This window comes from Seriola dumerili, unplaced genomic scaffold (assembly GCF_002260705.1).
Source record: "Seriola dumerili isolate Sdu_G_001 unplaced genomic scaffold, Sdu_1.0 BDQW01000478.1, whole genome shotgun sequence".
Lineage (NCBI taxonomy): Eukaryota > Metazoa > Chordata > Actinopteri > Carangiformes > Carangidae > Seriola > Seriola dumerili.
The window spans coordinates 4,503,457-4,530,171 of NW_019174733.1; the positions used below are offsets into that span (position 1 = coordinate 4,503,457).

Here is a 26,715-nt window from a genome sequence, read left to right on the forward strand (position 1 = left end):
ATTGTAGCAATTTTGGGTCTGATTTACTTAATGTAGTCTTGCTCCACGTTGTTTTGGTTTCCCTTTCCTGTATTGCTTCCTCTCACCACTTTCAGGATGTGTAGTGTTTCCTCTATAAACCAATAAATTGGTTGCATGGGGTGTTATTAAAAACTGCCAGACAGACTGAAAAACTGCCACACAAATATAAATGTATGCTTAAGTCAAGCCTGCCGTTGTGCTCAGTCGTTTATGGTCACTTTATTTTCATATTTCGTGGTATTACATTGACTTGTAATATAATTTTCAGCTCATGATAACTATGATTTTGTTTGCTGTAATTGGCTATGATCCCTCTGCAGTTTCCCGCAAATGAAATATAAAAGTTGTGCACTCCACAAGTCCCACAATAACACAAATTGAATCCATTGCATTTCTCACAAATAGCCTACTAAAGTTTGAGGACTTTCACGGGAACCCAGGGGGAGGTAGATGCTCAAAAAAAGTGTTTCTGGGAGGAGTCCCGCTTTTTTTTGCAGGATGACACGTGAAACTTTCCCGAGGAGTTGGTTGGTGTGTTTGCAGTGTGCTGTGCGGCTCTCCGTTAACTCGGGAGTCAACCTATAGCGAGAGTACGAGTGTGCCTCTGCCTATTTTTAGAAGTCTACCTAATGGGGGAAAACGAAGGGGCTTAAAGAAACTGCGGAGGAAGGTCTCAACTGCGCTGCAATGAGCTCGCACAACACCGCGAAGTGACGGAATTAAAAAAAAAAGAAAGAAAGTTTCCAGAGGTTCAACGCTTTTGCTTCAGCTCAACTTAACTCTGAGTAAAACGCAGTGGCCTCTGGAGAAGTTGCTGCGCAGCACCAATGGCTGCCCAGTGCGACACTTTAAGCGGATACTTGCAGCAGTCGGACCAGGGCTCTAACAGCGAGCGCAGCACCGACTCTCCTCTCCCGGGATCAGAGGAGGATCTGAGCGGCCCCCATCCGCTGCCAGATCCGGAGTGGACTGAGGAGAGGTTTCGGGTGGACCGTAAGAAGTTGGAAGTCATGTTATTAGGTAAATAATTAAGTACAAAGTTAGTGACATGTTTAAGTATTTCATTTAGTAATGCGTTTTTCTTTTCACGTTTCATCTGAGTGTTGCTTGTCATTGTTTCCGAGAAGCTGCACACTTTAGCAGCCTCCTGACGGCCCTTTGTTCAAATTGGACGTATAAAATGACACTTTCAGGACATAATTATTACTTTAAGTAGCTTAAAATTTCAGGACTCCTTGTCAGCACGACCAGGAAACAGGAGCGTGTCATGTGCTTGATCCGGAACGAATCAATTAGGGCAATTAAGCCGAGTCAATTTGTGACTTCAGTCAGTGTCACCACCTCATATACTAAAGAAAACGATGTGTTGAGCAGCTAAAGAACTCACTGAGTTTACAGTTATATGGGCGTGCGTGTTGCTTGAAACTAATGTTTGAACATAAGGTCGAAGGGGTCAAAGGCATGAGAGAGGGTTAACCATCAATGATGTAGCCGTCGTGCTGTGCCTATGGAGGTAGTAACATGCCCTGACCACAAGCTGTCGCTGCACAAACTCCCATGGCGTGCATTTGTTTGTAGACTAAACTGAAATTGACCTGAACATGCAGTTCATTTACTTCTCAGTAAAACAGTTTGCACACAGAAACAACTGGTGCAGCAGCGTTTGGCGGACTCCAACAAAAATGTTATGAAAAGGATCTGAAAGTTTATAAATAATCATTGAAACTGGTCTAAGTACAGTAGCAACAGTCTCCATTAGAAAATTACATATATTACATTTTCATGACTGTCATGCAGTCTGTCTCAACTCAACACCAGATTTCTTAAAAAAAAAAAAGTCATCTATCTTTTGTACATTATCATGTCTTTCTTGCATGTGTGCTGTTACTGCATGTTTTCCTCTTGGTGATAAAATTGATCCAGGGTGTGAGCTCTCCTCTAATGACGTGACAGTGAACAGTCAAACAAGCGATGACAAGCTCATAAAGAGAGGCCAGACCGGGCTCTGTTGAGAGGTCCCTGGAAACTCAGGTTGAGGTCATTTATCACACATTTCAAAACACTGAGTGGAATATTACAGCATTAGGTAAGTCTGCTGGATTCTTTATCAATTCCACAGGAAGACTGTAAGTCAGAGCTGGGAGGCGGCCAAACAGGACCTGTGGAGGAACTGTAATTAAAACAAGCATGATATAAACTGTGTCCACATTGCTGATGAGTATAGCTTTAAATTTTTAGCACTGTAACATGGTGAGAGCCGCTCATCAGGAGTATTTAAGTAGTGATTTACATTTGTGACTAACTTTGGGAGTAATCCTCAGCGAGCAGCTGGTCTTGAAGTCAGTTTATCCTTTATGCTATACACACAGACACTTGCACGCACACACGTAGTTCCCCTTGAGAATGTCCTGGTTGCTGCCTCGCTCCTCAGTACATTCCTCAAAGCTCCATGTCATCCCAAACTCTTCCAGGAAAACAACTTAAGCAGAGGCCGGCCCTAAATCTGAGTGTCCCGGACATACCATGCGCCACGTCACGCAGTGTGTCTAAATGTGTCGGTCTGTGCGTCTGTATATGTTATGTATAATATATCCAGTTTACTCAGTCTTTAATTTGGTCTTGTATCTCTGCCAACATCTTGTTTCCCAATAGCTGCTTCATGACATCGTGGCTGACACTGCTCATGTTGACAATGCTGCTGGGATGTAGAATCGAAATAACTGCTGTGTTCCACTGTCTCCTGGTCTTTCTGCTCAGCTGTAGGTTCAGGTTTAAATACCGTACTATCTCAACTGTGAAACTGCTTTAACCTTTGATCTCTGACCTTCAGCACGAATCCAGGATGTCTGGTTGCATCATCTGTAACTTGGTTAACTCTGAATAGACACTTCACAGTCCTAGCATCTGGTGACACAAAAAGCTTTGGTTATGGTCTAGATTTGTTTTAACTCCCTGGGGTCAGAGATTCTCGTCTCCTTTTTTGTTCTGTAGCTGTAAGTTTGAATTCAAATCCCAATAAATAGCTCTTTTAGTCTGGTCCAGTTGGGTCAGAGCTGTGTAACATCTGGCTGTGTTTTGATTGGATAAACTGTAGATTTTGACATGGTACATCATGTTCTGAAGCCCCGAGTTTGGACTATAATGAAATAATTTTATGGGAACTCCAGTTTATTTTTACTCTGTGTTTTATTGTGTGTGACGGTATCTCTGGCTTCTTTTTCCTGGAAAATAAAGTGAGCTTGACCCTCGGCAAAGAGCCACAGGTCAAATCATGCTGCGGTCACTTCCCTAACAACAATACCTGAGCATCTTTTCTGCTAGATTAGGTAATGGCTGCACTGTTTTGCAATTTGAAGGCTTAAATGACCACCTAGTCCAGAATTGTTAAATATCAAAGCTGTTTTTCTGAATTTTTATATTCAGATCCTCTGCCGTGGAAATTGCATTCACAACCACCTCTTATGTCAGTGGCTATTCTTTAAGGAAATTGCTTGTGTGTGTGTGTACAGTATGGCTAAACATACACTCTCTTGTGTTCATTCACTCTCTTGCGTGTGGATAACACATTTCTGCCGTACACATTTCATTAGAGGTTTTGAGTGAAAGACAAAGACATTTGGTTTTTTTTTCTTTAGAAATTGTGGAAAAACTGCACAAAGAACAGGGACATATTGAATATCAGATAAAAAATAATATATGGAGGAAATGGATAATTAGATTTAAACTGGGTGTGCAACTAATGACTATTATTTTCATTATTGAAAATTATATGGATCTATTGATTATTTTGTGTTTGTTCTATAAAAAGTCACAAAGTAATGAAAAATGCAACGTAGTGCTCATTAAATTTTCCCAGAACCCAAGGTGACATCCTCAAATGTCTTGTTGTCTTGTATGGCACACAGTCCTAAACCCAAAGATACTCAGTTTATAATGACATAGAACAGAAAGTCCTAATATTTGAGAAGCTGCAGTTGCAGAATATTTGGCATATTTGCTTAAGAAACAACTTAAATGGGTAATTTATTATCAAAAATTATTGCTGAATAATTGTCTGTCGATTTAACAAATCAATTAGCAGACTATTCATCTCTGATCTTTATAACGCATAACAGGAAAAGTTACTACAGCATAAAGATGCTTAGGACTAAAGCAATGATTTTTTTTCTTTCTTTATTTTAGATTCATGGATTCAGTTTAATTGCTGCAGTTCAATTTCAGCTGCAGCCAATATGCAGTATGCTAATTAGGCTGTATTGATCAAATCCTTCTATATGTGGTGTCCATTGTTTAGAGAAGCAAGCTAATTGGTATGATTAGGACTGATGGGGTGATGCAGTGTATGTTTGCTCAGACAAATGAGCCCGACGCTTGTGTGTTTACCAAATTTTTTTTTTTTTTTTTGTCCTCGATGTTTTGCCTGAGAGTTTGGGCGGTTTAACTTTTACATTGAATTAGAGAGGCAAACCTGCTGCTGTAAGGCAATTAGCATCAACTTGCTCCACAGATTACATTTTCATTGATTGTGTGTGGTGCGTTGTCTCGTAGACGAGCTGTGACATTGCTGTGAAATCTCTCTGCTCCCAGTTTCTCCCTCTGGGTGCAAAATACAATCATTTGGAAAGGTTTCAGGAAGTGATTCACTGATTGACTGATGTGGCAGACCATCACAGTTTTTAAGATATAACCAGAAAAACAGAATCTCGTAAGTGCATTAATGATAGTGATTATATTGGCTGTCAGTCAGGAATTTGAAGATGTTTTCCTGATGATGATGATGGTGATGATGATGATGATGATAATAATGATAATAAACCTGCCTGTACTGGGAAGGTACACAAAGTGGGTCAGAGTGGAACATCAGACTGGTGGAGAGGCGTTTAGTCAGAGGTTGCATAAATTTCGGACAATAAAAATGACCCAGGAGCACTCTGTGCTCATTAAAAGATATTAGTGACTCAACCAGCATTTCCCCACACTGAAGCAAAATCCCAGCGTGCACACTTAAACTACCTTGTATTTGAATCAGCTGTATTTTACTCCCCCGGTCTAGCACAATTTGCATCAGGAGAAAATGGAAATTATTAACTGCTTAGCAATTACAAATTTACTGTCTCTCCCACTGGCAGGGACGCCTGGTTCCTGGGCTCAGGTTGGTAAATAGAGTGTGAAGTGACAACAAAACCTCGCCCTGACAGCCATCTGGGTTTACTGTTGTACTGCTGGCACCCTAGAATAGAACTCCCAAGTTAATGGCTTGGAGACCTTGACAGAGGCATGAGAGCTTGAAAGATAATTTTATGTGTAGAGGGAGCAGTGTGAGAGAACTTTTGTGCCGTTTTTTTTTTTTTTTTTTTTACATTCATTATGAACTTAAGAGACCAGAGGCAAGTGTGGGAAAGAGGTAACATTTTCTCCAACCCTGATTATCCAAATTTATTGTGTTTGCATGTACAACAGGGTTTTCCATGGATTTTTTTTTTTAAGTATACGTTACTGATGTCTTCTAATGTGTACGGGTCAGTTTGAAGAGCTCTTGCTGTGGGTTTCCCTGCTCAGGCTTGTAATGATGAGAAGTTAGTGGTGTTTCTGACTGTGCATAGCCTCCTGGTGGGCCAGTGTGTGCACACATCTTAACAACATGTTTGCTGAGTAACTGCGACAACAACATACAATTAGGCTTAGTGAATCATTTTCTTCATTGAACTAATTTGTTTGCCTGCTCCTAAACCACAGACTATTATTGGGTAGCTTTGTCTCAGAATGGACAAACTGTTGCATTTGGCAGTGAGAAGGGACGAGGTTTTCATATGCATTTTCAGTATGTAGCGATAATGCTATCAGGGTAATATGATACAATACTTCATCTTATATCCTCTGGGTGGAAGATACTGATACTAGGACTTGTTCTGAATAAGCACGTTGCAATGTTTTCTCACACTCAACTTGGTGTGTAGACCACAGATTGCTCACAGAAGAACATATTATTTTGGAGGCAAGTTGAAACGCTTCCTCTGAGAAAGGAAACTGGTCCTTTCGTGAAAATGTGATTATTATTTTTCAATATCCTTCTGCTTATTGTTTAGAGAATGATTTCTCTGGCTTCACTGCCCACGTAATGAGGAGTGTGTGTGTGTGAGGGCCTCATCCTCCTCTTCCTCCTGGGTGCTGAGTAAGACTCACAGACAGGAAGTGAGTGTCTTGTGGGGAATGTGCTGCAGGCTTTCTCCTCTCTGCCTCGTTCTCCCCCTCTGTTGCTCCCTCTTGAGCATTCAAAACACTGCTCTGTTGTTCCAGCTTCCATCAGATCCACTATGGAGAAGTTGGACTTCCCTGGGTCATTATCCCTACACTATAACACAATCCTGACTCCGACCTTCTAACCTAACCAAACCCAGGCAAAAAATATTACTGAATAGACTTGAACATCAGAAGCACTTGTGGTTATGCATCTTGTACTCCTCAGTTTTGCAGCCAAAAAGCACAATGAATTGTATATAATCGCACATCATGATCTCTATAACTGATCCGATCTGTTCTGAAGTTTTTTTGATTCTCAGATATAGTGCTGTATGTCATGTAACGCCGTTATATTTGACTATTCCAAAGTGAAAGTAAAGAGGGAGAAGCAGAGAAACCCTACACAGACCACACTTTGGAAAAAATGCAGTAAAGACTGGAAAACAGCAGATAGAGCCAGCACTTGAGAGGAAAATCCCTCTCTCGTGTCGAGATGTGAAAATCCTTTATTCTCTCGCATGAGTTTGTTGGAGATATTGTGATGTTTAAACCAGATTCTGACTGGATTCTGTGCAAAATGTGTGTTTATAGCTGTGACTGTACCAGAGCAGCAGTTGATTTTTCTTTTTTCTTTTGGAGGTGCCGGCCACTGTCAGGACAAAGAAATGCTTCCCATTCATGACAACAAAGTAGAGATGCATTTGCTTCCATAATAGGTTCTGCCTTGTTTGCTTCGCACAGAGTTCAAGTGTGATTGAACTTTGACCTGTGAAATGGCGAGAATCTTCAGTTGTCCATTTGAGGGAAAGAGGAGGATTGACCTGTCGTTGTTCAGGAAATATTGATTGTATTTATTCGTGGTTATCTAATGTCATGCTGAATGAATACACGCTGTAGAGTAGGAGGGGGGCTGCATGGCTTACATTAATAGCAAGGACAAGAATATATGGGGAAAATGAGAGTTTGTGTGTCACGTTCAGCTTGAGGAATCCTGAAGTTAGCTTGTTAGCCATGCTAGCTCCAGCAGTTGATGCTGTATTATTTGCAGACCTGCTTACTTTGGTTGAGTAGATGGAGTAAAGTTTAGTGAATTAGAATTTTCCTGCTGCATCTTTTGGGAAGCACTGGCATACATTTCTGAAAAGTCAACTTTTCCCAAAACAGCGAAAACAGCCTGTTACGAGCATTCAATCCTTCAGGTCGTCCCAAAGCCTGAAAAGCACCAAATATGGATATATGTGGTTTTCACTGGACAGCAATATGTCATATTGCCTTTGAGAAAATAATACATATAAACATGTATATACCAGTAGGAAGTAAAATTTTTTTTTTTTTTAATTTTTGTCTGCTGAATCTTGAGAATTATTTTAACCTGCACCAGAGTGTGCGGCCCAGAGTGTTGATCCAAGCTAATGAATCTAAACTGTGTGGAAAGCAAACACACATCAGAACAACCAGTCTCTAATTTAGATGCTTCATTTGATTTAACTGCTGAATTCTACTCTTCACTTTGCCCAGTTACCTCTCTTGCCATCTTCCCTCTCTCTCCCTGTTTCTCTCAGGTTTTACTGAAACATGCTGATACAATTAAACAGTTCTATTCAACTTTGCTTACACGTTGAATTCCTTCATCCTGGGCATGATGAAGCTTTCAGGAGCTGTAATATAATTCACCTTCAGTCCGCGGAAAAACCTGTAATTCATTACTCAAGAAAATAAAACCAGGAGTCCTGTTTCAACAGTCCGAGTGGAGCTGGAGTGCTGTGACCCATTTCTATGCTCCTGGAACTGTAAATGGGCTGAAATGAATACCTGTTTTTCTACGTCCCTCAAAGCTCTTTTTCTTCAACCCTTTTCAAAGTGCAGATTTACATTCTGTCTGGTTTGCGGTTGCTATTTTAGAAACGCTTCTCGGAGGGGGCAGCCCTGACTTACGCTGCACGCGTGCGCACTCATGACACACACACACAAATACAGAAACACACATGCATGCACACCACCCAGCCCTAAACCACTCCCCCCACCCCCCACCCTACCCCCCCCCCCCCCCCCCCCCCCCCAAGAGCTTTCGGTGTTTATCTTCGGAGAACCTCAGGTTTTGGTTTGTTGTTCTCTCTCCTCATTCAACATCTAGTACAATCTGCCTTTTCTCCACTTGCCTTGATTGGAGAGAAAGCATTTTTATAAGAGCACCTTTTGGATCTACTCCTGGCTGTTACCAGAATACTCTCCACTTGAACAAAAGAGAGAGGGTGGAAAAAAAACAGAAGAAAAGGAAATTTCATTTTGCCTAAGTTAGTCCAAGAGCAGGCGTTTAATAAAAGGCCATAAATGAATTATCTTTATTTCCTTAGAGCTGTTCTGTTATGTATCAATCCTGTGATTGACATATCAGTGGAGATAACTCTGAGATTGAGTAATAATCATGTACAGACCCATCATGTCTTCAAAGGAAAGATGTGCTATGGTTGAAATGCTGATGAATGTGACATGTCAGTGATTTCCCAATAGCATAATGTAATGTTTACAGTGCAACTCATGACCTGCAAAGTGAGACCGACTCCCTGTGCTCTGCGGGGGATCTAACACAGTAGATACCAGGCACCAGGAATGTGCAGTGTTGTGTAATCACTTGGCAGCATTCACACAAGGGAGATGAAGGAGGAGATGATAACCCAAACATGTTACCAATAACTTCTTGATGAGGTCTCGTTTCCTGGAGTGGATCATTCTGCTGCAAAGATGCATGTGTTAATGTGAAGTCATAATGGACTTGGTGTTTATGGACACAGTGAAAAACAGTTTTGGCTGGAGAAACTTTAAGTCCATTTCTAATTATTTTTAGACTTTGTCATCTGTGTGAACCTGTGGGTCAGTGGGTTCTAGTTTCTCTGGCAGGCTTTCATCTTTGTCTGCCAAAAAGCAACATCTGGCACTTAGTTCATTTATTTGATAGTACAGTTGCTTGGCAACACAGCGGGAGTTGAGAGGGGCCGTTTTTTAAAGTACAGAGGTGACTCGGTACAGAAATACATTGACAGGTGTTTAATTTTGTGGGGAATAACCTCATTACCAAAAATTAGGAAGGTGCTAGTGGTATCAAAGCGTCATGCTATATTCTTTAAGATTTCAGTCCATTTGATTTTAGTGGCACCCGTAGCGACCGACACAAGAGCAACAGGTTTATCTGTTGTAGTGCAGCCAAACAAACTCGTGTTGATTTTAATAAAAGGATCAATCAAGATTAACTGCAATTGTGATTTGAATTTTGCGTACAGTTAAAGGTTGTTAATAGTGAGACTGGTATCAAGATAATAACATATAAAAAAATAAAAATAAAAAAACACTAACATTGGATTACATGCTGCATCCTGGGATTCCCTCATGGATAGGTAGTGGATTCAATTTGAATCCACTGGGGGAATGGCAGACTATGCCACAAACTTCAAGGATTAAATCTCTGGTCATTTTGTGCATAATTACAGAATATATTTGAATGTATATTTGTAGTAGGAGGAATATTTGTCTGCCAGAAAACATTAATAACCCCTCAGTTTTCTTTTAACAAAGATAAAGATGTCGGTGTTCAAAGCTCAGTATGCTTCTCTGGCAGTGCTGCTATGAAAGTCCACATAAAGCAGACAGCCAGTTCCGCTGTAGCTGTATACTTCCCCAATTCTTACTTGGTGATTAGATACCACTGTTGTCTTGGAGAAGCAGTTGAAATGTTTCTCAGGCGTTGGAGTCTTTTTGTTTAGATGCCAGCCTGCGTAGAGTATGCCAGAGCAGTTCACACGGAGACTAAAGTGTTGGCTTTTGTCTGTTTTCATGTTGATCTCAACCCTATTACTGCCAACTACTTGTCAGCTGCAAGGTGATGCACGTGTAGAAACATCTTGTCTTTGAAATGAAGCATTTAGGCTTGATTGATGAGAACAGCCGTCGTTAATGGAAAACAGCCTGACTGAATGCTATTGACTGTACTGAATGGGCTGTTTGCTTTATAGCTTAAACTTATTATATACCTTTCAAACAGGCTTCCTGGATTTAAATTACTCAGTGTGTGTGTGTGTGTGTGTGTGTGTGTGTGTGTGTGTGTGTGTGTGTGTACGTCACCACTCAGAGATTTTTCCAACACTGCTACTGAGGTAGCTTTTTAAAATCTCTGGTTGAATCAGGCTTTGATGGGCAATGTTGCATGTAAATCAAAGAGCAGAAATGTTTGGTTTTTAAAAAAAATCCTGGATCACATTGTGATGAAGTGAATGTATCGTGTGTTTAATCGCTTGATTAGCCAGAATCAGAAATTCCCAGCTGGAGATTTTTTTTTAACTTCAGTTGAACTTCCAGGAAATATACTATATCATGATAGACTTTTATATCAGTATTGCAATAAAATATTACATATACCTTGACAGATGTTTAATCCATTTCACCCACCCTGAATGAGTAATACAACAATGTATGGATACTAATTCAGCCCTTGATAAGTCAAATTGTCTCATAAGCTGCAGTTTTATGTTAAGTTTTGACTGTGACATCTGTTGTTAAGTTAAACAAGGTCAGATTTTCTCTCTAACAATAGTTTCGTATAGGAAAAACCCCTTGTTATAAAAAGAGATGTCATGTGGATTGCAGATAATGAAGTAATTGCTATTTTTTTTTTCTCTGATCCAAATCTTGGTTGAAACAATTATCCCGTCTTAGTCAGGCCTGCAGATGTCATATCTGCACAATACAATAACATGTATTAATGAGCAATGGGTGCTGCATTGCATGTGTTTTGCTTCGGCTCCTTGAGGCCCTCTCACCACCTCCATGTTGAATCAGCTGAGAGCTGCACTGGAGGGACAGACATTGGAAAGCTGGTGTGAAAACATTGTGCTCTCCCGCCCCTTTTCAAAAAAGTATAGGAAATGTAGTTTCTTTTGTAGTAGTCGTCGTCTTCTCAGCCAAGGGGAGGTGGGGGATCATAAGTCTGGCTTTAATATTAATCCGTCTCACTTTGGAGGCATGTGAGCAGATGGTGGACTGAGATGTCAAACTTTTGCTAGATTAGAGTTGTCATGTGTTTTGAAATCCTATCCAGGGGAAGTAGAATTTTAATGCGTGCGTAGACTTTTCTGTGAATGTCCCAAGTTTCACCTTAAGTCCTTGTGTGATTATTGCCAGTGCAGAGGATTTTGTCTAAGCAGCTCTGCAGTTTAGAGATTTAGCTGGTGCCTTTAGGGGCTCTCTTTTGCTTTTTGTAATCTAAAAGCTCCTGTCTTCATGGAGATCCTTTGACAATATAAGCTCTCGCCCAGTAATTCTGGCACAGCATGAATATCAGGGTAACCAGGTGTGTAAATTCTCCCTCCATTATTTGATGGTTATAGAGTGACTGATATAGCATGTTAGAAATATTATTTCTTACATTTGAGCTTGAGGTATTTGCCCACTTGTTGGAAAAGTCATAGTGAGTTTGTCAACTCTAATTTGTTACTGCTACTACTACTTTCAATCTTTCCATTAAAGCTCCATAGTGTAGAAACTGACACCAGTTTATATTGAAAATACTCATGTCAAAAATGTCTTTTGATTTATTAGGGCCTATGTCTCTATTGTTTGTTTGATTGTTGTGTGTGGATTGAAGCCATAACTGTAGAAATCAACGCTGTTTACATTCCTTCAGTGTCAAAGCAGTGGAATCTCCCAGAAACTTAGTCTCTCCACAAAATAATGGATACCAGACCCTGGTCCATCTGCCAGCTTTGAGTCGTTTATATCTTTCCATTGCAACTTCACTCAGTTCGTTCTTTACATGCTGTGACAGTGATTAGGTACATTAAATAATTATATGGAGCGAATTAGAGGGTGTGGATCTCATTAAACGCAACCATCATGTTTACCTTGTCAGATTAATAGACAGTTTAGATAACTGCTTTACATCAGTGCCACATTATTTGTCCAATATATATAAAAAAAAAATTTAAAAATTAAAAAAAAACCAAAACACCAGAGGACGGAATCGATTGCAACATGTGATCTGTGCTCAGGGGTCTCGTATTGTTTTTCAGCCATGATGCCTTTACAATCTGCTGTGCTGCGAGGGAGGAGCCCTACATTGTCCTTGTATAACCTGGATGAGAAAAACATTATTAGACCACTATCCTAACACTTGAGAAACATATGAAACACAGTCTCGTTGATACAAACCAGAGCTACCAAACACTGAAAAATATACTTTAAACTAGGGATGTGCTCTTCAACCATTTGGTCGTTTTTACTTAGGGAAGGCCTATAATTTAAACTGGGTTTTTTGGTTGGCAGACAAAATAATAGGCTTCTTGTCTTGGTTATCTAAGTAATGAGGCATGAGCTATGCATTTTTGTGGTAAAATGCCTGTCAATTCTTTGAGTGAAGGAGACGAATGAAAAAGATCTCTCTGGTCTCCTTCTGCCCTTCTCATCTTATGTTGTTGGCAAAGTAAATCTACAAGCAAACGTTTTAAAGAGAACCTGAATTTTTTGACCACTATATTTGAATTTGGTGGTTTCCCGCGTTAAAAAGTTTGCCAGTCAGCAGCTGACTTTCAAATTTCAGTGCTCCATTGAATGCATCATTAACTTTAATACAAACTCAGCAGTGATCAAAAATATATGCAACTTGTAGTTAGCAGACTCAAACATGCAAAACCATCATGACCCCTTTTTAATAATCTAACACAGTGCTGAAGTAGCCTTCTAATCACACCAGTGTTTCCCATACGTTGATTTATTAGTGGCTGCCGGGTTAATCGACATTGACCGCCACATTGGCGGCACTCACAAATAAATATAAATCAGTTTTACTGTTTCACAGCAGCAGAAACAACTTGTGTAGCTTCAGTGATTTCATCTATCTTTGTCTCCACATGATGACATCCTCATTCTTAAGCCCACCTACAAAGCTCTCATTGGCTCAGGGGTTTTTTCAACAAGGGAAACGACATCAATGAACACAACACATAACCTTCCATTCAGAGGTCTTGAGCCAGGCTGGCGCTCAGGGTAATGACGTTTGTCTGCTCCAAGAAGCTCTAGTAGCTGCAAATGCCTCAAGTATCTATTGCCTTACATCAAACAAAGAGAGCAGAATTCAAGTTGAACATGTTGTCATTCATGGGTTTTTCGAAACTTGAACCAATTACTTATTTGTTTTTAACGTATAGCTCAGTGCAGATTTAGAAAGTCTACATTCAGTAAATATCCCAGAGCTCATAGGAGACCACACTGTACCCCTCCTGTCTCTGCACTGGGTTCTCCCATGGTCAGTTAACACACCACACATGAGCCAACAGGATGTTTTGCTCTCAGCACATGGCTCATGTTTTCACTCATGTTTCATATCAGATTCTTTTCAGCTCCCTACACACACACACACACACACAAAAACGCTGTGTGTATAAAGGTTAAGAAGCAAACACATTTTCTTTAACTATTTGTTTCCTGAAAAATGTCATAATTTGGCCTCGTTTGATCTTCTTGTTTGACTTTGACATTAGAGTTGTTTGAATTCACCAGTTGCTACTATACATGTCTGACTGCATATTAGGAGCATGTGTGATCATCAGTTGGTAATGCATCTTTGTATGTGCATGGTTGCTTTGGAGAAGAGGAGCATATAATTCAGGGCGTGGATAAATTGCATGTCACAGCTGTCAAAGTGTTATTGAAGTAGTATTAAAATGTACAGTTTGTGGAGTTTGTTGGTTTGTGTTTTACTTGGTCTAAGTGTTGTACTTTCTTACCAAGCATCACTTTTGCGGTAGCTGCGCATCTTCTCTTTTGTCACTTTGCCTGACAGCATCTCCACAACTCAGGCAGGCATAAAGCAGAGGCTGTTTTTTTCTTTTCTCTTTTTCATACATGTTTCCTCTGTGAATAATAAGAGACATCTGTTACCTCTCCATGACAGTTCAAGTGAAACGTATAAGCTATAGTGTATGATCAAAGCAGATCAGTTAGAATATTATTGTCCTAATGCAAATGATGTTTGTAAGTGGCATTTTAATTGGCTTACCATACACCCTGCCTCATTAATTTCCCACTGACAGAGACTTTACCTTTGGGATTTACTTTTGTTTAGTCGATGAAAGAATAGAAACCACAAAGAAAAATGACTGACTTTCTTTACTAAACTGTTTCAGTAAACCAAGCGGGGGAAAAACAGGCTGTTGGCTGTTACTGCACTTCTTTTTGTTTGTCTTAGTTCTTACAGGAAGCACTTCCAGTAACATGGTATTTCATGGTCTTGGATAACGTCAGGCCACCTGAGAACTGAGCACTTCTCTCAGAGCTGTTAAATCCAAGGGAGCTGTTTATACTAATCTAGATATTGGATGGAAACACTTAAAGCTACTGTCATATAGTCATAGTCACCAAATACGTTTGCTTTTGTGTGAATGCAGACTGTTTGATCTTCAGATAGAGCCATAATTAGGGCTGCCACTAACACTCCTTTTCAGTTTTAGTGAATCTATTGATCATTTTTCAATTCAGTAGTTATCCTGTAAATTTCATAGATAATGACAAGTATCTCATCCGCTTGCAATCTTAAACATCATTATTTTTGTCTGATAGTCAAAAAGCCAAATGTGTTTAATTTACAATCATATGAGATTAGGAAAAGCAGAAACTTATTGAGCTTGGCAAGCTGTGACCAAGTATTTTTTTTATTATGGAAAAAATTACTTGGTAACCAATCGTTGTCAAATTTGTATACTAATATCGTCTTTGTTATTGTTTCAATTGTAGTCCTAAATCTCAAATGAACTTTAAAGTGTTGAAGTCGGTCTATATCAGTGTTCTTGGCTAGCTGCATGCTGTTTCTGCTGTCTTCACCCTTATCTGTATCATTCTTCATCTGATTATCCAAAGCATTTGGATGCATGCCGTGTGCATCACTGTGAGTATTAGCCACTTGGTGAGATTACTGTAACTTTAAACAAAAATTCAGAGGCTCTTGAAGCAGCTGAGCAAAGCATCCAACTTTGTCATTTCCCCATCTGTGACAGTTTCCATCTGTTGTTACTGCTGCTCTTTCATGGGAGTCACAACAGGAGGAATTTTCTTTTACGAGTGTGTCCAAAGCAGGTAATGTGATGTGAAGTATTGAACTGGATATTGTCCTGTTACAACTGAGGCTGTGCTGTAGATTAAGCAGGATAAGAATGACAGAAGGGTGATAGTTGGTGGTTGGAACATTTTTCATTTCTTTGACTGCTTTATGAAAACTGACTTTGACATGCTGTGAAACTATTGTGTTGGCCTACATTGGACATCAGTTTCTAATATACTGTACATCCTTATTTCCCTTAATTCATCTTTTATCAGTGTAATGGAGTGCTGAGCATTTGATGTACACAAATTTAATTTGAAATTAATTTACCCTTTGAGCCCAGGCAGACCACTCTGCATGTCTTTGTAAACTGTGGCTTGCACTTGTTTACTGGGCAGCCTGTGTAAGTACAAACATGTGTTAGATGCTCATGATGCCGGAATTACTGCATCACTATAGGCCATAATGTCGGCTCTGGTTGAAAATGAAGCTGGTCAGGGAGGGTTTTCATTTTCTCTGTTTGTTCCTTGAAAAGTGGTGTTGATGGGGAAAGTCATAACAATGCCTTTCCACATCCAGGTTTCACATCATCGTCTTATCTGTGTGTATCTGCATGCTTTCTACCCACCTTCTAAGTTGCTAGATTAGCTCACTTTTAAGGAAGAATTTCCCATTGTGACTCATACTTACAGTCATGACATGTTTTCAGTCTGGCGGAGAAAATGTCATTATTAGTCATCATTGAAACAAAAGTACTAATAAAGAGATTCCTGTCTCTCCAAATCAGCCTTCTTTCCCCCTGAACTAATATTTTGCAGATATACAGTAAATTCACAAGTTGTCTAATTCACCGTGTGGTTGCAAAGAATATTTTTGAAGTATAGTGTGCAGGGCAGGGACTAATAACTTTTTTCTATATTGATTAATCTGTGAATTATTTTCTGTTCATCACATTTTCCTAAAGCCCAAGGTGACGTTTTGCAGTCAAAATCACAAAGATATTGAATTTACTGCCACATACGAAAACCAGCACATCATTACAACTGAGAAGTTGAAAGTAGAGAATTTTTGGTTAATTGGTAATCAAAATAGTTGCTGATAAATGTTCTGTCGAACGACTACATTTTCTTCAGCTTCATCCAGACATGAAAAGTCCTTTAATCACTTTATGATGAAAGTATAAAAATAATAAAAATAAACAAGTTCTCTCCTTCAAATGAAACAAAGCAGGATTTTGGGTTTCTTTTAGTCACGATATCATTCTCGCACCAAGTTCAGCATTTATGACTGAGCTGTATAACCCACATCGACTCTGCTGCTGCTCCTGACCCAGATTTGCACAGACAGCAGCACATCCATCTCGGGATCGCTGGCTGAAACGCATCATTAAACCTTCCCTGTACTCCCAAATGACAGAGGAACATGAGAATCCTCCTTGGAGAGCAGATATGTATTTTGTATCAACAGAGCTGCCACAGCTTGAAGGACTTGCAGATGTGTTTTTAGTGACTACAGGTCTGACTTACTTTGGTAGTTGGCCCTCTGTTTCTCTGCAGCTTACTGTATCATCTGAGGGAAGTTTCTTGGCTTTTTCACCCGGTCTGAAAAAGGCTTTAAAACACCAGGGCTCTCCTTAGTGCTTATTTTGTTTACAGGTTGTTCACAAGTTTTCATATACTGCTGTATAGTTCCCAGGGCGGGAAGTGTAGAGTGTGCTGACAGACAAATTTCAAAAGTGTGAAAACCTCTTTTAAGATGTGTGAAACTGACACCAGTTGACCCAAGTGTGGTATGAAATATTCCATTAACGGCTACTGTAAAAAGCCCAAATATTTTCACAGTATCCATCAATTTGTTACACGGAAGCTGTGTCCAATCTCTTGGATTATAGAAAATGACTTGGAACATTTTATTCCATTCCTGCAAATGAGCAGCATGAGTAGCTGTGCCAAACACAATATCCAAAGAAATGGAGATCCACCATAAACACAACTCTGAGTGAAGATACCGTAACATTTTGAGGAGACCGGATAATCTGTGTGTGATTTGGCTGTGTTGAGGTTACATTGTGTATTCAAAAACTGAGTGGCTCTGTGTGGTTTTATGAATTTATTTTTCTCTTTCTCTGTCTCACTCTAGCTGCCTCTGAGGGGAGAGTCAACGGCGGGGAGGATTTCTTTCAGAAGGTGAGTGTGTAGTCTGCGCTTGGATAGTGTTTGCTTTGTCTCTGGGTTGCGTTCAAGCCCACTGAGCAGCGCTTCTCCCTTTGGTAAGGGAGCAGATGTCAGGTGCTCCTCCAGTCACTCGCAATTACAAATCAAAACAAACAAAAACAATGGAACGAAAGTGACGTGAAATCACTCCGGGGCTCTGATCCTATAACGCAGCTGACACAACACTGTGAGCCTTTCTCACTTACATAATGTACCATAATATGCCTGATCATCTCTACAGTTTAAGAAGAGAGACTGATCAGTCCAGTGCTGCCTCACTGGTTTTTCTTTGTCACTGATTTAATTAATGTTCAGAAGCTTCATTATGTGCAATGAAATAACGATTTGCCTCAGTGATCTTAAATAATCTTGAATGGGAATTTTTTTTTCCACTGCTTGCTCACATTGTCCTCACTGATCAGTCAAGTCTGTGACCCTGCCTGGTTTTAAACAGTTGGTGTAGAGTTTAAATAGTTCCTTTTGTGAATTAATGGTCTTTTCATACAAGTTATAATTACAAAGATTAGTTTTTAGCAAGCACATGTCCTATTAAAGCCTCCATGTCTCTAACAATGAAATCATTTCCGAACATTCATTCATCACGCAGCAGTGAGTTTCCTTTTATTTGTACAGCGAGTCCTGACCAATATAAACCTCATAAAACAATGATCCTTATTTCCCCAATTAGACAGTTAGAAACTGATGCTTTCATACATATGTAATGAGTCATTTTTATTTATCAGTTAACACCATACAAAGTGCAGTAAACAGAAAGCATTTAAATCAAATCAGTATTTTGGTGTGACCGTCCTTTCGGCTTTACAACAACACCACTTCTCCTTTTTTAAGGTAGTTGGCAGGTTGTTCCAGGCATCTTGGAGAACTTGCCACAGTTCTTCTGTGGACTTGTCTGGGTCTTCATGTGATCCCAGACTGACTCCATGATGTTAAGATCAGGGCTCTGTGTGGTGGGGGGGGGTAGTTCTTATGGTAGTTCTTTATGACTCTGGCTGTATGTCTGGGGTTGTTTTCATGCTGCAGAGTGAATTTTAACCTCCCTGATGCAATGTGATGGATAAGAATCGAAACATTCAGTTGTGTATATCTGTCTGAAAAAAATGATCATGAAAAAATGTTTTTGCCTTATTGCCCAACCCTAATCTTGAAACAGTTCATTGCATTTGTGCAACAATGTTTGACCACAGTTGGCCTCATTATCAGGAAAATCAGCCATTAGCAGTAGATGAGAGAGTGTTCATGTTTTACGAACTGGCAAAGAAATAACCCTGATACACTCCATTTGTTTAATTTAAACCCTAACTGCTGTGTGTGTGTGCGTGCGTGTGCGTGCGTGTGCGTGTGATTTCAGTGTCACATGGCGCTGAAAATGAAAACAATCACACTCTCAACAATCAAAGTTAACCATTAGCCTTCATTGAGTTTGGGCAGCAGTTACTATGAAGGCATCTTGTTAATTACGTGGTTCTCTTTTAAATATCTCAAGTGGATTTGTTGGTGTTTAAAATTCAGTTTCCTGAGTATGTTGAACTCCCTCTATAGTATGTTAATGGCTGTAATGAAATAAATGATTGATAGTGGTTTGTTTAAGCATTTCCCTTTTGTCTATTTTCCGTATTTGGTTTTGGAGGTTAGGAAGCTGAGTTAAATGTCAAAGAAGGAGGCAATTTAACTGTCCCTGAAGTCGATTTCAAAAACCAAGTAATGCAAACCAGGCGCCTTAAGATTCCCCTCCTTGGAATTTTAACAAGAACTCTAGCTATACTGTTGCTCCTTCACTGCCCCCTTTGGTTTGAATATAACTGTAATGTGTAAGACATCCAGTGTAGGTGTCTACCTCGCTCCACAAAGATATTCTGACAAAATACGGCTGCTGGTGTATCAGCTTTGGCAGTCATGGTTTATAAAGTCTGTGGCTGTAATATTGTCACAGCTTGTTCAAAGAAACTGTGGTTACCAAAGGTTAAATTGTCAATTAGAAATTAGTGTGCAGCTGTTTGAGTTGGCAGGCTGTGGAGGGGCAGTAAAGGAGGAGTGCTAAAGTCATGTTTTTATTGTAGAATTTCCATTTGGATAACTCTGTATAGTTTCCCTCTGATAGCGTGATCACCATACATGCCCAATTAAAGTCAGGAAAATAAACAGAGTGCGACTCTGGAACAGTATTGTTGAAAGAATATGGATGAGGTGTGTGAAATACCTTGAAGTTGATGAAAATGGAAACTCTTAGTTGGACCGCTTCCTGCCTGTCCAACACACCCATGTGCCACACACACTCAGTGAGACTAATAAAGTACATGCGTAGCAACTCTGTCCCACACCTAAGGAGGCATATGGTCATTTCTGACGCACAAACTTTTTTACATACAAGGCTTTGGGAATGAGATTTTGAAGTTGCCTCAGCAGTGAGATTTCGAGTTCAGTCGCTGACGAGAGCAACATAAAATGCTCCGCCCCCGCACTTTCTCCCCGGTCCCTGTGGTTGATCAAACCCTCTTACTCAGTGTCTGCTGGACTTCCTTTGAGTCCAGAGAAACGTTTTGTAATAGAGAGCGAACAGTCCGCCCTCTTCATGCAGTCAGTGAAAAAGTAAAAAGGATAGCAGACAAAGTGGGACCACAGGAGGGTGCCACAGCTGGGAAATTAGGAAATGTGCAAGTCCCTTCAGCTCACATGGGGGAAACGCAGCAGCTACATGCCCCTCTTTCTTTTCAGTCTTTGTTTTGGTCTCCAGTCTCTGCCGCATGTTTTCCCTCCTTCTCTTCCCTCATCCACCGAGACCCCCCTCCCTCCCTCCCTCCCGCTGTTTGAGTGTTGTTTCATCTTTTCACTCGATTAAACCACTGGTGTGTCATTGTTATCAGTCTGGTATAACGAGGGGATTTCTCTATTAATGACGTGCTTGATTGTTGAACAGAAAACCCTGCATCAGTGGACAGATAAACACTCTGTTTTGCAGTGAAAGTTTTGGACTGTGAACTGTTGCAGTGTCAAATCATGCGCAGACCAATAAGCCGTTTGGAGAGCTGCGCACAAGTCGAGCTGTGGGACAGTGAAGAGCCGGGAAGCTCGGCTGGTTGAGGCGATAACTGTGCACCACAGAAGAGCTTGGAGTGGATTTTAGTTGAGACAGGCCTTTGAACCCCCAGCCAGTTCAACTCTGATCCCCCACCCCCCCCCCACACACCACATCACCCCCCCTTCCATCTCTCCTTCCCAGCAGTTGTGGTTCTGTAAATAATGCCAGGCGTGATATGTAAGTGCCAGCGCACTCAGATCTCAGGCCAGGCGTAATTCATTTCATTTGGTTTATGGCGTTGGCGCTTCTTGTATTTCTCTGCGCTGACACAGGGCAAATAGGAAATTTAAGACTGTCAGGATGACATATTTGGTTGGTAAAAAATTGTGAGATGTTGACATAACTAGGTCAGTATGAGTGCCATCAAAGCAAAACATATATAAACAAATGTTTGTGTTTTATCAAGCAGCTTGAATTAGTTTATCATGCTCCCTCTAATGAAGGAGTCTTTATTCAAGTCTTGATGCATTTCAGCAATAGAAAGTTTTATGCAGAAGTCCCTTCCTTGTAATTTTCATTGCTCTTTCATAACTATGCATATGTTAGTATTCGACCTGAGGTTTAATGGGGCTTTAGCTTCAAGTTAGTGCTCGGGTTGTTAACATGAACTCAGTTATGGCTGGTGAGTCTCATGGGTATAGTTGAGTCAATGTTGTCAGTGTCGAGCTCTGCTGCCCCCTCGGTCAGTCTCAGCTCCACTCACCAAGTCTTTACGGCCCCCAACACCCCCTCCGTATTCCCCTCCCACACACCAGACATACACACACATACGGACACACACACACACACACGCAGACATTCCAGCTGCATAAACAGCTGCACCATTGCAGTGCAGGCCAGGAAACATGCCTCCACCATGTTGATTGCTGCTGTGCTATATGTACACACATATAAATGTGCGCGCACACACACACACACACACACACACACACACACACACAGTCACGTGTGCTGAACACATGTGCTGTCCTTCAGGACATTACTTAAATATCGTGTTTGATTTCACCTCCAGCTCTGCACACGTCTCTATTCACCAGCTGCAAACCTCTAAGAACCAATCATCATGTCAAGGTCGTGCCATGAAACTGATCAGAACCATAGTCAATCATGTATTTATTCATTTCAGAAAGGGTGGGGTGGCAGAGAAGAAAGGGTGGAGCACTATATGAGTAGGTAACTTAATTTGTGCAAATATCTTGACCCATTTGAGAGGTATTTGCTAGCTCCTTCATGAAAATAAACGCCATCCACCCTTTTAAAATGGTGTGTGGTCTGTTAGAAATCAGTCCCATCTGCAGGACGCTGCCAAGAACAGCAACACTGGACAGGAAACAGGTCTCTGTGAACAAGGCCCTTTAGAGAAAAAGTTGATGAGGCATAGGCTATGCAGTTTGATAATTTTAGGAAAACATAATTGGAGTGACTTCTGATATGATGTTACTTTTGTCGTTTTTATCATGAGCTTTTTCTGTACTGCATTTATACAGGGCCGCGTATTAAATGTTTTTACATAGTTGCTGAAAAGTACCGAAAAGACCATTTTCATCGTAAATCAGCACTTTTTAAATGACATTTTTATTTTGATCTCAGTGACTCATCACACATTGGCTCTCACATTGCCACTGTAACATAAACATCCTCTGAGAGGTTGCATCAGTTGTTATATTTCTTTAATTTTTGGTTTTGAATCAAACGCCTCTATAACAAAATCCAGACTCACCAGCCGTCGTCCCAGGAGGCTGATTTTAAGGAACAAAAGACAAACAATGTGAAAGTGGGGGGAACAGTAAAGGAATTTCTCCTTATCACTGAGAACAGAATGTCCTTTAATGTTGTTTGTGATACATCCAGCTGCTGGTGTGAGCATGAGACTTCAGTCAACGAAGAAAAGGTTTACATACAGCTACACGGGTGTCTGTTTTTTTTTGTGATTTATTGTTCCTTTCTCACATATACAAGACGACGGCGGGATGGTGTCATGATTACACTCGCTTGTGCCTCAGGCTACTAAATCCAGTAACACACTACTCATCAGATTTAGGTTTCAGGCTTAAATTCCATTGTGTGTAAAACAATTAAGAGTGAATAAACTGATTATGTTATTGCAGCACTTGTGATAATATTACAGAGGGGAGGGATGGGAAGGTCTCAAGTCAGTGGACATTATTCAGCGATCATTAGCATGCTTGATGCTAAAGCTAGAACTCCTTTCAGCTCAGTCACATTAATGATAGCACGGAAGAATTCCTTACAAAAATAGCCAAGCGCAAGATCTGAAAGGAATTCGTCTTTATTTTCATGGCGCATTGATGATGATGATGATTAAAATTTCCTTCTAGTTTTGTGATTCACTCAGTAGAAACTTGAAGTAAACACAGAGGCACAAGCAGAAGACATCATAAGAATGACTGGAAGAATGTTTGTCTGCCATTAGAAAATAATAAAAATCACCAAAGATATGCAACCCGGACCAAGAGCTCAAGAGAGGGAAGCAAGAATGTAACAAAACAAACAAACAAAAAAACACTTCAGTAGTACAGATGTGTTTTGCAATGGTTTTCATTGGCTGTTTTATGAGGAATTCAGAATCCTGTTTTACTAAAGAACGGACAAACTCGTCTTTTGAAGGAAGAGCTCTTAATTTTCTGCTGTGCATTTACAACAAAGAAAGCCTAAAAAAAACCAAAAACTTGCAGCTGCTTTTGATAAATAAAAAGGTGCTTTTGAAAACGGTTACGCTTCTGACTACAGGTACTTGTTTTAGTTTGGTTTTCTAGTGGCAGAGATGCCTCACGCTGTTGCTCGTCCAGGCTGTCGATTCTTTTAAATTTGATTATAGGAGGTTGTAGAAAATCAGCGAGGCCTGAAAGGGCTTCCAGTCAACCATCATGGACCCGGAGTACGTAGCTGCAGAGTAAAGAGCAAAGCTGTCTCTCTGCTTTACAGGTGTGTCAGACTAGCGGTGGACATGCTGTCAGAATTAGTTGTAAAGGATGCCAAGCAGACCATGCTACTTCCAGAAGAACATATGGAGGAATTTAAGCACTTCCCTTTTTGATTTGTGCATCAGTTCCCTTAGGAATACATGCCGTTGTTTTTATTTTTGGCACGGAAGAAGAGCAGATAAAACTTGAAAATGCTTGTAAAAAAAAAAAAAAAAGTTTAATGAAGGCTGTGGATGGCTTTAGCAGTGTTAATAAACCTAATATCTAATCTTCATCTTAATGGACCCTCTTTCCCATTTGAGTTACAGAATGTGGCTCATTGCTTAATGCACTGGACCACCAAGGAATATTAAGTGGCGGCTTTTGCTCATGTAATGGGTTGAGGCAGACCTCCGGTGCTTGATCACGTGGCTTTGAAAACTTTGAGAAATTCATATTCTTCTCCACCCTGAAAACATAAACCCCTGGAAAGTACTAAAACAAACTGAAGACCACAGGACCTTTGTGAAAACAAGGATAGTGCACATCGAGGACAGAGCCATTAGGAGAGAGCATGTCAGCTCCTCATTTTGTTTTTTTGGTTTGGAAGGTTTGACAGTTTTTCCACTTGTATTTTTTTTTTTTTTTTTTTTTTCCACTAACATCAAGTTTGCACTTTTCAAGGGGTGTGTTTGTGGATTTGTAGCCAGAAATCCAGGCGAGGTGAGCTTCCCCGTGGTTGAAAAGAGGAGCAGGAGATTGGGTAAAACGATTTCCCCCGATTGGTCTGCTGACAGCATCTTTACCAGCGCCTTACTCATTCTGTGCTGCCAGCAGTTTGCTTTTTTCACATCAGTACATATGCTCCTGGTTACGATGACTAGACTTGTCAAAGGGCTCTCAACGTAGATTGTTGTTGGCATTTTTCACGTGTACCAAAGCCAAGCGTACTTAATGTTTTGTTTGGGGTTTTTTTAGGTAGTGTTGCGTTCAGAGGATTCGGGTGTTGAGCTGAAACGAAACAATGTCTGGAAATGTATAAACTTATATCACCAGACATGTTTAAACTGCTGCTCCGACTTCTCCAGGTTCCATAACCTATAAAGAAGAATAGCAGATCTTTGTTTCTTTTTTTTGTGCTATGTTGGCGTTCTATACCACTTTTCATCATGTAAGGCTTTTCTTTTGGCTGCTAATACCTTGTTCCATATGTTCTCTTAAGTCAACTATATTAATATTTGCTAGCACAGGAGAATCAGAGTTGCCCACACTTCAAGTGAAGCCAAAGCCACATTAAGACACTGAAAAAATCTAAAAAGGTCCTATATAATACCTACTGTGCCCAATGGATACTGGGTGTTTGTCACCAGTACTGATATTACAGTATAATTATGATGAACATATACTGCATACAGGCTGGCAATCTGTTATTGTTCTGCCAAATCACATGCTGCAAGCTGATGCGATAGTTTGTGTTTTGCTTGTTTGTTTGCTTGTTTTTTCCTGCAGACACAGTGTCTGCCAACACTGATATGATATGTGATAAGCTAATGTCAGTTTTCCTTCACTCTGTTCCAGATCATGGATGAGACCCAAACACAGATAGCATGGCCGTCCAAACTGAAAATCGGAGCCAAGTCCAAAAAAGGTAACTACTTTTTTCTTTTTTTTTCCCTTTTTTTTTTTTCTTTTTTTTTTTTTTTTACATCTCATTTTCAGATTATTCTTATATTGGATCCCTGCCTTGCCTGCATTACTTTTTTCTTGTGCAACTTGAGGGTTAAGTGAACAGTGGACCTGTATGAATGTGATTTCAAATGAAGACCAAACTTGCCCTTCATCAAATGCATCAACGTTTAAAGCTCTGTCTTCAGCAAATCAGTTTTCGGACTTTAAACATATAACTTCAGAGCCTTTCACTCGCAAGTACTTCACAAGATGTACAACAACGAGACCGACAACTAAACTGATTGTAGGAGTCTGAAGTAACAACATAGGTTAATGATTGAGTCTATGTTGTTTTAACTAGAAATATGTTCCCAGTAAAACCATTACACTCGGACCAACACGAGGAAAGTACTTCAAGGTTGCACTAGCTTTAATTAAAAAATTAATTTAGAGGAAGATGAAAGCTTGCATGTCTGCCGTTTCCTCACAAGACAGTAACTTCATCTGCACTGAGGACTTTCTGCTGTTTCTGCTGTGTGTGTGTGTGTGTGTGGGGGGGGGGGTTGTTCCAGCACTCTTACCAATAAAACATTATCACGGTTATTTAAAGCTCATCCGGGAGGTGGGGGGTGAGGCAGAGTTTCGGGGGGGGGGGCTAGAAGGTGTAGTTGTGCCCATTTTGTTGTTCTCAGGAGAATTGCGAGTGTGCGTCCTCAAGCCAGATGTGGACTCCAATGTCATTATGTAACTTCCTCACTCACTGTAGAAAATAGATGACAGGGGTTACATCAGAATTTTTAACATTTCTCTCTCTGGATACTGAACTGTACGACCTGACAATCCCATTCACACACAGCCCTCCATTCACCCCAAAGTATTAGTTCATTCACAAAAAAAACCTGCCTCCCAACACCTGCCTCCAACACCACCTGGGAATGATGTTCTGAGTGTGAAGTGGGAATATTTCAAATTCTGACCCACGATGTGGAGCCCGTCAAGATTTTCCCTCTGTGTTGCGTAAACCAAGAGGAGGAATGTTGGATAATCACTCATTTATCTTATGAGAAATGTGGAACTGGCCATTCGTTTCAACACCCTGAACTCATGGGAGGAGAAAGGCAAGATGGGTGAGATGAGAGTATTCTACTTCTTACAGAGTCAGCGGGCTTCGGACGACTGAGGGGGGTGCGTCACCTGCAGGTTGAAACCTCGCAGAGGCCATCAGGAAAATTACTTGTGTCGCGCCACATTCCATTCTCCCCTCATCATGTAACACAGGATGTGACAACACAAAAGTCGTTGGCGCTGTCGCCATCATCACCATCCTAAAATAGCTGATAACGTGGCTGTTTTGTTTTGACTAAAGTCATTCTCTTTGAGGGTGTTAGTTTGCTTGTTGTTTTCCCGGAATTTTGCGTTGGCGTTTTCTCCCATGTGTGGTCTGGGATCAGTTATACTCATCAGGGTAGC

At 40.4% G+C, this 26,715-nt stretch overlaps 1 protein-coding gene across 1 annotated transcript in view; it reads left to right on the forward strand.

Moving 5' to 3' along the window:
• The first annotated feature begins 572 nt into the window (after nucleotides 1-572).
• bicc1 (BicC family RNA binding protein 1) overlaps nucleotides 573-26,715 on the forward strand; it is a 54,070-nt gene continuing 27,927 nt past the window's right edge. Inside the window, exons 1-3 of the mRNA XM_022763741.1 lie at nucleotides 573-1,041; nucleotides 17,483-17,529; nucleotides 25,156-25,225. Of these exons, the coding sequence (XP_022619462.1) occupies nucleotides 849-1,041; nucleotides 17,483-17,529; nucleotides 25,156-25,225 (310 nt within the window). The 5' untranslated portion in view covers nucleotides 573-848. The remainder of the gene's footprint in view (nucleotides 1,042-17,482; nucleotides 17,530-25,155; nucleotides 25,226-26,715) is intronic.